The following is a 14,565-nucleotide window of genomic DNA, read 5'->3' as shown; positions in this document are numbered from 1 at the left end:
GTAGTCATTGTGTTAACTTACAATGCTTAATTTACATTACAATATAGAGACCAGTGAATAAACATCTTTTGTCTGACAGAAAACCTGTTTGTCAATTCTGCCTTGAACAGAATTTAAAACACATTTTCAGTATACTTGTGTAACTTTTTGCATAGTATCCATCCATCCATTTCACAATGATATTAATGAGCAGTGTGACCCTAGCTTTCATTAAAGACCTCACATAATGTTCTTTGGTGATCTAGAATGTACATACCGGGATCAGAATATTCTAGTAACCCCCTTGCTAGTTGGCATTGAGGGGTTTGGGGTTACATCAACTCAATCCATTAATCCTCCACCTCCACCCCTCTCAATATCCTTCAATGCACCAAGCTTGCCCAGTACCTCATGGAAGCTACTCTTGATGGCTTGCCTACCTGGCAGCTTTCTTCAGTACCAGAAGCTGATGGAGGCAGGCAAACTGCCCTGTGGTCCCTGGCTCTGGAATGATTGGATGGGATGGAGGGACGGTCCTGTTTTGTGGTAGCTGGATCATGGGTTGTCAAATGAGTTTCCTGTGGTTCTGCAATTCATTGGGTCTCCTCTGCCTGCTGGTGCTCCCCTCCCTCCAAGCTGGTTTCTCCCCTGGATTGTGTGGGGACGGGTCTCTGACCATTCAAACTCTATGCTTAGATTGGGCAGGCAGTTAGAGGTGAATGCAGGACTTCCTCTAAGTACAGCAGTAGCTGGGCCTTGCCTATCCTCCTTTTGACATGCCAGAGTGACTAGTGGGGCTGAGAAGAGAGTGCTCTGGTTGCAGGAATTGCTATTTTTATTATTTGTTGGTGCACTTGTCATGTGTTCCAGCTTGTACTGATGTGAGATGCAGGAATCTTTTTTTTTTTTTTTTTGAAGTAGCTGACTTGTCTGTGTTGCTAGTGAGCTCCACTCACAGCGCAGCATCTGGCTGAATGAGCAGCAGCAGCTTGTTCTTCCCCAACCTTAGAGCAGGCTGGAAACATTAACATGCCCAGCCAGCCACAGAATTGTGGGAGGGATTTTGAAACAATGACCCCTAACCCAAATGTAACCAGTTACTGTCCACCATGAGCATATCACTGTGCGCAGAACCAGCCTAAGGAATTTGGGGAGGTTTGAGATACACCCCTAAAAGTATTTGACTCCATTCAGTTTAAAAGATGTGTGGACCAGCTCTCTGCTCTGGTGGTGTGAAGCTCATAATAGACTCCCCAGGGTAAAGAGGCTGTTGTCTGGTGATCCCTAGCTGCTATATTTATTAGAGGGTGGATCTTAAATTCACCCCTACCTCCAGATTCCTACTGTTGGTTTGTTTTGGGCCTTGCAATTAGTTTGCATTTGTTTAGACCACTTTATGTAAGGCTAACTTCACAAAGAAATGGGCTAAAAATATTTTTTAAATGAAAGCTGAGAGTTTTCTTCATGTGAACAAAGGGCTGCCCTGTTAACAAGGGGCCCATTTGAGTCCCTTCCAGTGTCGTAGTGACACGGAATCCTATGTAAATGGTCCAGCCCTGGGTGGGGGTTAGAATGCTACAGAATCTAAGTGCCAATCAGTGGATCTTGGAGTCACCCAATTGGATGCACCATTGATTCCAGTCTTATACCAGTCAGTTGACGAGCAGCTCCCCTGCTTCAAAGCATATATGTGTATGGGTACCAGTGATCAGTGGTTTATGTTCTTTATAAACAAAGTTGTACCCTTTCAGCAATTTTTGTATTAAATTTGTGCGGCATGCATCTGCCTTGTGCTGTGCCCATCAAAATTGCTTTTTATGCAGTGTCCTTTTTAACCTCCAAGCTCACTAAGTTGCTTGATCTGTTTTGGAGTCAGAAAATGTTCAGTCATGGGAAAATTTCGAGCAAATTAACCTTCCATGGAAAAATAACTGCCTGTTTGTCATCTGCAGTAGGCATTGATCCCTAACTTGTTTATGGCTTGCATTTGTTATGCATGAGTAAGCACATTAGCCTTTTCATTTCATTCATTAGACAGTTAGTCCTTGATTAGTGTTTTCTAGTTTCTGTCAAATATAGTATTACTTCTTAATTCATTTTGTCTTAGGTCTTTCTTTTACTTTTGCCTTAATGTAGAGGAAAGTTAACAAGTTAAGCACAACAGTGGTCCTTTCTGTTTATTTTTTTCTAGGAAATATACTTTCACTAATTGGAGTGTCCAACATGTGGATAAAGTATCAAAAACTGTGCTTTCTAGCTAACAGAGTTGGTTTTGATTTACTGGCTCTCTTTACTTGGAAGGCTGGCAGCTCAAGTTTTACTACCAGTATCACTTTGAGGATGAAGTATTTTGTAACTACAGGATTACCTATAATAGCAAATGTTTGCCTTGTAAAATTACTTTTCAACTTTCTTAATAATATGTGAATGATAAGCAGATGAGACTGACAGGACAATGAGTTTGCAAATACTCCATTGAGGCAAGGAAGTTTCCCGTGGGAGTTTACAAGCGAGGTGAAGCAGATAAGGATGTGCTTAAGGTTAGCACAGTTTCTTTCTCTCTCTCTCTGTATTTTTTATCTTGCTCATAGACCACTACAGTTGAACTATAATGGTACTGATTTTACAGATAGATGGATATGAAAAACAGCATCAATAATTTTCTATTTTTCTATTAAATACATGGCACTTAAATACATGATGTGAATGTGGCATGGTCTGAAGGTTTTACTGACACACATTTGGGATGATATATGTAACTTATAAGTATTGAAGCTACTTGGGAGTAATTTGGTTAGCCATCGCAAACTCATACTGCTTAAAATATTTATTCCACACCACATCATCATGTGTGATGGTAGTGTGTGTGTGCACACGCACATGTGCACCAGGAACCCCTGGTGATTTAGACCCCTTTTGGTGCCTCTTGAGTGCACCCCACAGGGGACAGGCCTGGCTTCCTGTACCTCATTCTGGGTGGAACCACATGGCCCAACCATTCTTAGGTCTTGTCTACACTGCCACTTTACAGCGCTGCAACTTTCTTGCTCAGGGGTGTGAAAAAACAAACACACCGAGCGCTGCAAGTTTCAGTGCTGTAAAGTGGCAGTATAGACAGTGCACCAGCGCTAGTAGCTACTCCCCTTGTGGAAGTGGGTTTTTTACAAAGTTGGGAGAGCTCTGTACCTCGGGGGGAACACCCTGCAACCCCATGTTCCTTATAGTATGATTGTGTGGTATCCAATGCAAAGTTTTTCATGTCGGGTGTCTTTGGAAGGCTCGTGATGCACTGAGCATTGTTGTTATAGTAATGTTATAGGTTGTAATTTTACGTATATAGTTATGAGGCTGAAAATGTGTCCTCATGGCTTAAAACAAGCCCAGGCCAAAGCTCTCCAGGAACAGAGAGGCAGTTCACACCTCATCAGGGCATGTATGGAACAAACCCAGCCCAGTCTCACAGGAACAAAGGACACTGGCCTAGCCAGAAACAAAGGATCTGTTGGACTCTTGAGTGAGTCACCCCCCTCTCTTTCCTCAATTTGGGACTACGGTGAGGTAATACGCATCTGACTCTGAAGGAGTGAGCGGCAAAGCCAAGAGGGAAAAGACATGATAAAAGGGAGAGATGTTTGCCATGCTCGCTCTCACTTATACCTCCAAGCAACTGAAGCACTGATCAAAGGGGAGAGCCTGGCTGAAGGGCAACCAGCCCGCCTGTGGTGAGAAGCATATAAGTTTGTAAGGCCACTAAAAGTGTTAAGATCAGCTTAGAATGCGTTTTGCTTTTATTTCATTTGACCAAATATGACTTGTTGTGCTTTGACTTATAATCACTTAAAATCTATCTTGCAGTTTTCCAGCGGGCACTGCAAAACGAAGGTTCCTAGGGTTGTGGCTGGGACCAAAGATATTGGCTAGTGCATTCAGTTGCACAATCCAAGCAGCAGCTGGCCAAAAGCACTCGCTCACGTAGCGAGGAGCAGCTTACATGCTAGAGGCTTTGCATGAACAGCCCGGGAGAGGGGGTTCTCACAGCAGGGTAAGGCTGGCTCCCATAGTTGAGGACTGGAGTGACATTGCAGATCACCGGTCCAGATAACACCAGGGGAATGTCACACCTAGACATTTTTTTACTTACACCTTTGTATATCTCCCTAAACCCAGCCAATTCCAGCTCTGGCAGGGAGAAAACAGACTGCCCCCGTTGTAGTTTCTACTGCTGACTCTGTCAATCAGGTGTCAGCTTTTCATTGCACTGCCTCTTCAAGCTCACCCAGTCCCACCTCCCTTTTCTACAATCTTTGGGGATTAGATGTCTTTGATCCAGGCTTAGCTTTGGAAAGAGTAAACCATTCTAAGCTGGATGGAGCCAGACAGGTAGTTTATTCCCCAGTGATAGCTCAGCCATTGTTTTCTCATGGATTCTTACATGTGTTATTGTTTTACCTTTCCTGTTTGGTTCCTTAAATGACCCCTTCTGATTTGCCTCCATAGCAAATAACCCATCATAACCAAATACACAGAGGCCTTGTGTGATACTCCCTGGGGGTACTCAGGATTGTCAGCCATAGACACTACCATATACCCCTAGCGTCAGTGAGCTTTGTCTGTGCCTGCCTGGGTTCAGCCCCCGGGGAGTATCACACAAGGCCTCTGTGTATTTGGTTATGATGGGTTATTTGCTATGGAGGCAAATCAGAAGGGGTCATTTAAGGAACCAAATACACAGAGGCCTTGTGTGATACTCCCTGGGGGTACTCAGGATTGTCAGCCATAGACACTACCATATACCCCTAGCGTCAGTGAGCTTTGTCTGTGCCTGCCTGGGTTCAGCCCCCGGACTCCACCAGCTATTGGCAACACAAGCACCTTGCCTCCAGGCCTCGCTCTCTACAGGTTAGTGTTAGGCACACTCCACCCCACAAGTCCTCCTAGCATCCCTAGTGTCCAGCCCCTGCTCCAGTGGACACTCACAGAATTACCAGGCTTGCTGTTCCTAAAGGAACAGTACACCATAGCTTACTAGTTAATAGATTAATAGATTCCAAGGCCAGGAGGGGTCATGGCAATGATATAGTCTGACAACCTGCCTAACACAAGCCATAGAACTTTAGTTCCTCGCGTTCACCTTAGAACGCAACCTTGCTTAAGACATAACACTTAAATGTCTTTATAGAGAAAGCAAGTATAAGTTTTTTTTTAACAAAGAACAGAGATTCATATGATAGCAAACAGAAATATTGAAACAATCATAACATGCTTTCTATGGCCTCAACTTAACTAACAATTATACTCCTGTTTAAAGAAGTTTATCTCACCCAACGTTCTTCCCAACATTTTCAGACAAGCCTGGTTGAGATCCCTTTTTCATGAAGCAAATTCACTGGCAGTTTACTTCTTCAGTGAGGGATGCCAGGGCTTCTTTCACTCCCACATTTACCAGAACAGATCTTTAATCTTCACCTGAAAACTCCCCCTCTCCCTCTGTTTACCTCGTCCTGTTAATTTTCTTTTGAAGTGCCCCCAAGCTCTTCATTACTGTTTAACTTGGTATGCTAATAGACATGATGTTCAACAAGAACAAGTGCAGAGTACAGCACTTAGGACGGAAGAATCCCATGCACTGCTACAATCTAGGAACCGAATGGCTAAACAGCAGTTCTGCAGAAAAGTACTTAGGGTTTACAGTGGACAAGGAGCTGGATATGAGTCAACAGTGTACCCTTGTTGCCAAGAAGGCTAACGGCATTTTGGGCTGTATAAGTAGGGGCATTGCCAGCAGATCGAGGGACGTGATCATTCCCCGCTATTCGACATTGGTGAGGCCTCATCTGGAGTACTGTGTCCAGTTTTGGGCCCCACACTACAAGAAGGATGTAGAAAAATTGGAAAGAGTCCAACGGAGGACAACAAAAATGATTAGGGGTCTGGAGCACATGACTTATGAGGATAGACTGAAGGAACTGGGATTGTTTTGTCTGCAGAAGAGAAGAATGAGGGGGGATTTGATAGCTGCTTTCAACTACCTGAAAGGGGGTTCCAAAGAGGATGGATCTAGACTGTTCTCAGTGGTAGCAGATGACACAACAAGGAGTAATGGTCTCAAGTGGCAGTCGGGGAGGTTTAGGTTGGATATTAGGAAAAACTTTTTCACTAGGAGGGTGGTGAAGTACTGGAATGGGTTACCTAGAGAGGTGGTAGAATCTCCTTCCTTAGAGGTTTTTAAGGTCAGGCTTGACAAAGCCCTGGCTGGGATGATTTAGTTGGGAATTGGTCCTGCTTTGAGCAGGGGGTTGGACTAGATGACCTCCTGAGGTCCCTTCCAACCCTGATATTCTATGATTCTATTGTAAGACACATAATAGTAAGCTAGGGAGATAAACTTCTCCAGAGAGACACTTTTCTCAAGGAACGCTAGCTTTGAGTGAGTTGCCTTTAACTACAAGATCTTAAGAACATAATTTCCAGTATACACCCCTATCTTCTTACATATTATCCGCATGTACATCTCACAATGATTATGATGATCAGGATGACATGGGCTTTCATTAGAGATTTTACATGACATTCTTTGGTGTACTAGTAGGTAAACACCAGGCACTGGGGATCCCTATAAACCTTTTATACCCCTGTCCCTCTTGGCACAAAGAGGTGCCTGAATCACACCTGCACCATATAAAAGAATCAATAGAGATATTTCCAGTTCATCACATTGTGTATAAAAGCTTACCTCTTATTTGTTGTTTTTAATCCGTGATCTTAAGGTGCTTTATGTCATCTTCATAAGTTAATGTTACCAAATCTGTGTGTATTAGTAATATATATGATAGAATATAAAAAATATAAACCCCTACACATTTCTTCCCAGGTGACTATGAGGTAATAGGACACGTGTATCTAAAGGCTGGGAATGCCTGTGCTCTGGGGTGCTCTATGTAGGGATCTGATTTAGAGATTGAGCATGCAGTCATTTTGAAACGGCAATGGTGGTTGTTCTCCTATACTGAATCCACTTTTTTTTAAATGTGTATATAATATTGGGTAGCCAGATCTTGACCTAGACCACATAGAACTTGTATACAAGACTATTGAATGGCCCTATACAAATGCTCAGGCTGTATATAGGTGAAGTTACCTTAGTGGGTCTTCCACCCTAATTTATTTATTCTGTAATCCAGCAAAAACAATGGTGTGGATAGTAAACCTTCACTGAAAACAAATGCCTGTATGCTGCACAAGAAGTTAGAGATACTTTCAGCAAAAATAACTATCACATTCCATTCATGTAAAAAGACGTAACAGACTGTAAAATGTGTAGTAGGGGAATGATCTGGAGATATAGCTGCTTGTTAGAATACTGTATATCTGAGATTTCAAAATTATCAGGGTACTGCTCTTGTATAATGGTAGTGCACAAAACATCTTGTGGTTTATGTGCCTTGGTTACAATTTCAATTTTATATTTTGCAGTTTTACCCATAGTGATAGATTTACACATTTCTTTTTTCCTGTTAGGATGCTTCAATTGCCCACAGATTCCACATCATGCGAGAAAAACATCCAGAGAAGTTCAACAGTAGGTAAGAACACAAACAATATTTGCAAGTGAATGAGTAAGATGTATGTTACATGAGGAGGTAAATTCTGCATTTTCCTTCAAAATATTGATTATTGTTACAAGACAGAATGTCACTGCATCTTACTTTAAATATCTGGTTCCAGATTACTCCGATTAAAGTCAGTGATGTCTGGTATCTCAGTTGAAGTGAGCAGCATTATAAATAAACCGTTCTCACATGCAAAATGATTGACTCTTAAGATTAGCATGATAGAGATGATGCACTGTGGTATCTGAGGATCCCTGAGTTGACACTTTGCCATTAGGAACTGCAGAGCACTTATTAGACAGCTGCAGCTGGGGATCCTTATCTTTCGTTCCTGTATACACACTGGTATGTTGACAAGGGGCTCTTCCATATATACGCTTTGTGAGGAAGGGCAACTGAATGCTGTTTTATAAATATATACGTCTTATCATTAAGAAGCTTGGGAAATGTCTAAAATGTGCGAACTGAAACTTTGCGTATATACACATGTTCCTTTTTGAGTTTGATATGGACTGCTGTTCCAAAGCTTTTTTGGAAATGTAAAATGTATTAATATATACTCTAAATACATCTTTCCTCAATCAATGGCTTACTGGGTATATAAAATCCATAATGCAATGCTTGTTTGTCTCTCATATTAGGGTAATTTATCAGATCAACAATGATGGGGAACAGCAACCTTTCATAAGTCTTAAGTAACATTTAAAGGCACAAGAGAGGAAAAGAAATCAATACAGTATATAGGAATATATACTGCACATACTGGACTTGCATCTGAAGAAGTGAGGTTCTTACCCACGAAAGCTTATGCTCCCAATACTTCTGTTAGTCTTAAAGGTGCCACAGGACCCTCTGTTGCTTTATACCGCACATATTTATTTATATATTTATGAATATATTCTCTCTCTTGGCCAAATTGTGACATTTACCCACCGGCCTGACTGGGGGCTATGTGGAGCTGCTATGCTCCATAAGGAGATCTTGGAGCAATTGTGCCTCAGGTAAGCAAGCTGCCCTAATGGATTAGAGTTACACAGGCTACCATGTCTATAGGATAGTGGATCTGCTCTCTGTAGTATGGCTGTCCTGCTTTGTGGACCAGAACAGAGTGGTGTGAGTGGGGCCATTAACTACTGTAGTGTGGCCGAAAACACTGTGCTTCCCCAACCACAGGGACTGAGGTTGTCACAAGCCATACACCAGGAGGCTTCTTACACACTCAGTACCCCTCAGCCTCTGTGAGGATCTATCATGATGCAGGGTTTAATATATTACAATAAATTCCGAAATAAACACCCATGTTAAAACACAGACGTGGGCAACCTGCGGCCCATCAGGGTAATCTGATTGCAGGCCGCGAGACATTTTGCTGATGTTGACCATCCGCCACTTCCCGCAGCTCTCACTGGGCGCAAACAGTGAACCGCAGCCACTGGGAGCTGCGGGGGACCGTGCCTGCAGACGGTCAATGTCAGCAAAATGTCTTGCGGTCTGCAATCAGATTACCCTGATGGGCCGCATGCAGGCCACAGGTTGCCCACCCTGGTTATAACAGCTCCTCTTCATAAAGCTCATATATTTTTCACTCCCAAGAATTATATAATGAAGAGAATACAGTGGGTCATAAAGACATATTGGTGGAGCTATCGGACACTTATCAAATGCAGGTTTTCTGGACTCTGAAGGTGAAGCAGGTTTATCAGTGGCTCTTCTGCGTATTTTCAGCAGTTGGAAATTTTAATTTATAAAAAGCTCAGCTAATAATATGAGTTTCAGATCAGATTTCATGTCACAATAAATCATATGCCATTAATAACATCTGCTAGCAGGCTCACCTTGAAATTCATCTATATTTTAAAGATTCTGATGTTTCTAACATTATCTTAAGGAAATTAATTACAAAAATATATAGTTCCAATCTTTCCACCTCTTGTTACTGAGATACTGAAAGAACTTGAAAAGGTAATGATATTTCCAGGGGTTAGAGGAGCTCTCATTCAGATGATATAATATTTATCAAAAATAAATCTAAGAATTAACTGTTAAAGTTATAATTTGCTAGCATGTTTATAATAAGAGAAGTTCTAATGTCAAACCAGTCATTTTTAGATAGCCAGAGCTCTACCTTTAACTATTTTAGACAAAAGACAATACATATCTTTATTCAGATAGTTTCCTGAAGCATTTTGCTACAGGCTTATCATTTTTAAAATATTTGTTTTATTTTGCATAGAGGGGTAAATGACAAACCCTGCTAATGTAATTTTACATACAATTATCTCAGATGCAGTTTGTTCTTTTAACAGCAGTTTGCATATGGTGACATTCCATAATGAGAAACCTGCTGTAAGTTATTAAGTATGAGAAAACAGATCGCATTTTAGAATTCACTGAGCCAGTGGCTATAAACTTTGTAATTTACTAGAAGGTGGCATTTTCAAAAACATCTCAGTAACTTGGGAGCACAAATCCCAATAAGGTCAAAGGGAATTGTACTCCTAAGCCATTTAGCCTCTTGAAAAATCTCACCCTAAATTCCTATATTCTTATCCTGTCTCTGAAAAAAGAATCTCTCTCAGGCTTGGAGTTCGTTTAGTAAATTCTGATTTCTCAGAGATGATGAGCACCCAGAGCTCCTGTTAAACTAAGTGAGAGATTAAATATTTCTGTAAATCAGACCACTGCAGTGCAGTTCTTACTTTCAGAAGTGGCTATGTAACGATCTGTTACACAGCCAACATGGAATTCCTTGCTAACCAGAATTTGATTTTTTGTGTTATACAAAATAGATATAGAATCATAGAAATGTAGGGCTGGAAGGAACCTCAAGAGGTCATCAATTCCAGCTCCCCTGCACTGAAGCAGGACCAAGTAAATCCAGTCCATATCTGACAGGTGTTTGTGCAACCTGTTCTTAAAAACCTCCAATGATGGGGATTCCACAACCTCCCTTTGACACCTCTTCCAGAATAGCTAGGATAAACTCTGAATATGACAAAAGAAGTTTTTGTTACTTTAAACAGTTAGTACAGGCTAGGGAGTGTGAGCTGGATTCTATCCTCGCTCATGCACCATCAATAAAATTGATCGCTAAGATCCACATTGAAGGACAATTCTGCCCTCATTTAATACACCTGTTCAATTCCATGGAAACTAAAACAGGTTATAGCTGCAGCAGTATAAGTTAGGACAGATTTTGGCCTGCAACATGTTGTTGTTGTGGGTTTTTTTTAATAAACTACTGATGATTCATAAGCTAGAAAGAATCCAACTCAACAGTCTGAACCCAGGTTATGTTGGTAGAGCTGGCCATAAGTGGAGGGAAAAACTTATTTTTACTTGTAAACTGAGCAGATGTGATAGGAAAATGAAATCACTGAGATGCAACCACTGTGGGACCTCCTCCCCCCCGCCATGCCAGTTTTATAGTTTTATAGTCAATTCTCAGAGGACAACTTTGGTGCCTCACTTTCACTATGTATAAAATAGAAATAAAAAGTGTTTCAATTTCACTGGGTTTGGAGGGATTGTTTAGTTAGTGCTCATAAAATGCTTTCAAAGTAATAGAATCTAAGTATTAGGAACTCCTTCCTCTATTCAACATGTGACAGGAATAATGATTTTCTTTTTCACACAAACTTTTTACATTGCTAATTTCTCAAAAGTACAAAAAATAAAGTAGGACTGAGATTTTCAAAGTCACCCAAGGGATTTGGACACCCAATTCCCCCTCCCCACCCCAATCAACTTAAATACATAGCAAATAAAGAAATGCACATAACTAAAGAATGTATGCAATAGATATACTGTAATCTTTAAAGATACTCTTCTGAAAACCTAGAGTTGCATCCTTTAGTGTGATTCTTTTCTTTTCAATGATCATGTGTGTCCCATGGTCTTACTGATAAGATAAATACTGTTACCATTCCACGGACACTTAAGGAGGCAAGTGTTTAAATGCATTCATAACTATTAGAATCTGAGTTGTCATAGTAGCCAAACACTGGTGGTTTGAAGTGCTGAGATTACTGCACTTGAGAAAGCATGGTTCAATTCCTAGTCCCTCCTGTTAAGAGCAGGATCAAATTTCTTGATTTCAGTGAGCAAGTGTCTAGTAGTTAACCCTGAGGCGAAGCAAACTTGTAGAGGACAGCATTTGAAGTAACACAGTATCACTAAACTGGGACGCTGTTAAAATAATCTAGTTTGGCCAGAATGCCCCTGCAGGAAGATCTGTGTATACATCATAGACTGGTGCTGAGAAAAATAGATGTATGGTCTATGTGAATAGAACCTACATGTGGAGACAAACTAAACATTTTACAAAAATCATTCAAGTCCATATTAAATAGTCTAAAATAGTATTTGATTAAATTAAGTTTGCTAACATGACTCTTTGGGTGTCTACACTGCAAAGGAAAAACCCGCAGCACTGAGTCTCAGAATCTGGATCAATTGACTTGGGTTCAGGCTGCAGTGCTAAAAATACCAGTGTAGATGTTGCTGCTTGGGCTGTGAAACCCAGTGTAGGGGGAGGGTGGCAGAACCCAAGCTCCAGTGTGAATGGGAATGTTCACACTGCTATTTTTAGCCCCACAGACCGAGCCCCGCAAAACCCAAGTCAATTGACCTGAGCCTCCGAGATTTTCTTTGCAGTGTAGACATACGCTCTGGCACCAAATAGCACACAAGATATTTTTGAAGTTCAGCAAACTAAAGTAGAATTTATAGCTTGCATTTACAGTACATCATTTTAGAGATTTTCAAACATGAGTCGCTCTTCTTGATTTATAGCTGTTTTATGATGAAGAAATCCTAAAACAGAAACAATCTCATATTCCTAATAACTTGATTAGTGTTGAATTCTTGACCTTATATTTTAGAAATTCACTTTTATCTTGTTTAATTATGCTTCTATTTTGTGCCAGTATCTATGCATTTAACCTCTAAAGACACTGGTATTTAAAAAAAAACAACACTAAATACCAATTTACTTTGTGCAAATGACCTCCAAGAAAATAAGCCCTCTGATAATTAGCAATATGCACATAATTGTGGATTAGATTATAACTTGTAAACTATATGACATGGACTTATTCTGGGAAGAAAGAGAAAGTGGAGTAAGTGAAAGTAACTGAATTTTTAGCCAGGTCTCCCTCTTCTCTCTTCCTCCTGGTCCAGTACTGCAGTGTACCAAGGTCAGCATAGCACATCACCTTATCTCACCTTAGATATCCCTTGCCAAAAAAAAAGTCTCTTACCCCATTACTAGTGCTATATTACAAAGGCATCTTGCTGTGAAAGTAAGTCCCTCTGTGGGCTCCAGTCCTGGCCTGGTAGCAAAGATAACGGAACACAGTTGCTGTTCTTGAGGCTTTGGAAGCAGAGCAAAAATAATTGCTCCTGAGAGCAAGTACTACAAGCAAGTACTACAAGCACTTTAGGAACTCCCTTCTTCTCCCTATTTTGGCTATGATTGGATGAGAAGACTCTGTCAGAAGACACCAGCCCAATACAGAGAGCAGGTTGCAAACATCTGCTGCCTGTCTCATTGATCCCACCTGATTACTTTTTTCACAAAAGGATAAGACTCCATGAAACTGCACCTCTAAACTCTGGCTCAGAATTGCTAATGTAATAGCAATCCTCAACAAATGCAGAGCAAGAGAATCCATTTTCTGAAATGTTTATATACAATCAAAATCTGGCCTGTACTGGCCCACCTTGGCCCAGTAGGCTCCTGGTTATAACATGAATTTAGGCCAGGGAGGAGAGGCAGACCCCTTGCATCTGACCTCAAATGCATGAATGCTCCCTGCTTTCCTCCCCACCAAATATTTTTGGTGCAATCACATGCTATGTAAGCATTGGCCTAGGACAAAGACAATGTGGGTATCCTGGTGCCATTCAGGCCATATTGTAGGTCTACTGGCTTCCATTGTTAACTTATTGAGTAGTTGTTAAACTTAGTATCTGAATTATTCACGTTCATCCCACCTTAAAGGATATCAGTATTAGTGCAGATAACATTTCTAAAACATTAGACCAAGATCTCATGTTCACCATGACTAAGATGACGTTTTCTCAGATAGTCTCCAGACTGAGTCACAAAGCTGTATACAGTTTATGCTGCTTGGGTCAGAATATCAAGGGTATAGCAAATGTTCTTGTCACTTTTTAACCATCAAGTTCTCTGATCAGACAATAAGGCCATCCCTTACTCCCAAAGGCCTTCTTTCTCTCACATCATGGAGGTGAAAACTGTGCTGTTCCACTAGGGACTTCCTGCAGAAGCCATCTGCAAACTACATCTGGTTCATTATGCAGTTGCCCAACTTTTAAAGGGCATAATTATGTAAGTATATTACGTCAATGTTCTGCACCTTTTAGTGGCTATCTATCAAACGTTGGGGTGGTGCAGCAGACCCACTCTCTGGCGAAGCATGGCACAGCCCCTGGGTTCACATAGCCCAGTGGGGCTCTCAGTCTATACCTGGTGTCCAGTAGTCTGAAAAACCCTTTCTCCACTCCCAAGTCCATCGGAGTATTGGTAGGGGAACCCAAGCCCACCCACTCCACTAAGTTCCAGCTCAGGACCCTTGATTGAGGTAAGCAGTGTCAGGGTTCTTCAACTCTGACAGTGCCCTGAGTTTCTTCCTACCTTCTCCTGGGTCTCTGCAGCCTCGCCAGCCTATTGGTCAGTTCATCTCTTCCTGAGCTGTTGCCTCTGGGCAGCTCTTTATAGCTTACTGTCAGAAAGCCCTTTCTCCAGCCTGCTCACTCCTCTGCTTCCCATTCCTTTGATCCTCCCAGCTGCTGTGGGGCTTCCAATCAGCAGTGGCTAGCAGTGCCTATATTAACACTTTGGTTGCCGGGCCAGTGTGGGGTACATACACCCCATGGCAGGGCCATCTCAAAATTCTGTTCTTTTTCTTGAAAGTTTAATGGGCTAATAGCTAGCTATTTAAGAGACAAC

The 14,565-nt window shown here is 41.4% G+C and overlaps 1 protein-coding gene across 2 annotated transcripts in view; it reads left to right on the top strand.

Annotated features, from left to right (window-relative positions):
- DGKB (diacylglycerol kinase beta) overlaps positions 1–14,565 on the top strand; it is a 457,353-nt gene that overhangs the window by 271,176 nt on the left and 171,612 nt on the right. For both annotated transcript variants that reach the window (XM_034760549.1, XM_034760547.1), the window contains one exon: positions 7,498–7,562. In XM_034760549.1, the coding sequence (XP_034616440.1) occupies positions 7,498–7,562 (65 nt within the window). The remainder of the gene's footprint in view (positions 1–7,497; positions 7,563–14,565) is intronic.

The sequence above is a fragment of the Trachemys scripta genome, chromosome 2 (genome assembly GCF_013100865.1).
Source record: "Trachemys scripta elegans isolate TJP31775 chromosome 2, CAS_Tse_1.0, whole genome shotgun sequence".
Lineage (NCBI taxonomy): Eukaryota > Metazoa > Chordata > Testudines > Emydidae > Trachemys > Trachemys scripta.
Note: the sequence above shows the minus strand (reverse complement) of the source record. Positions and strands in the feature narration are given on the sequence as shown.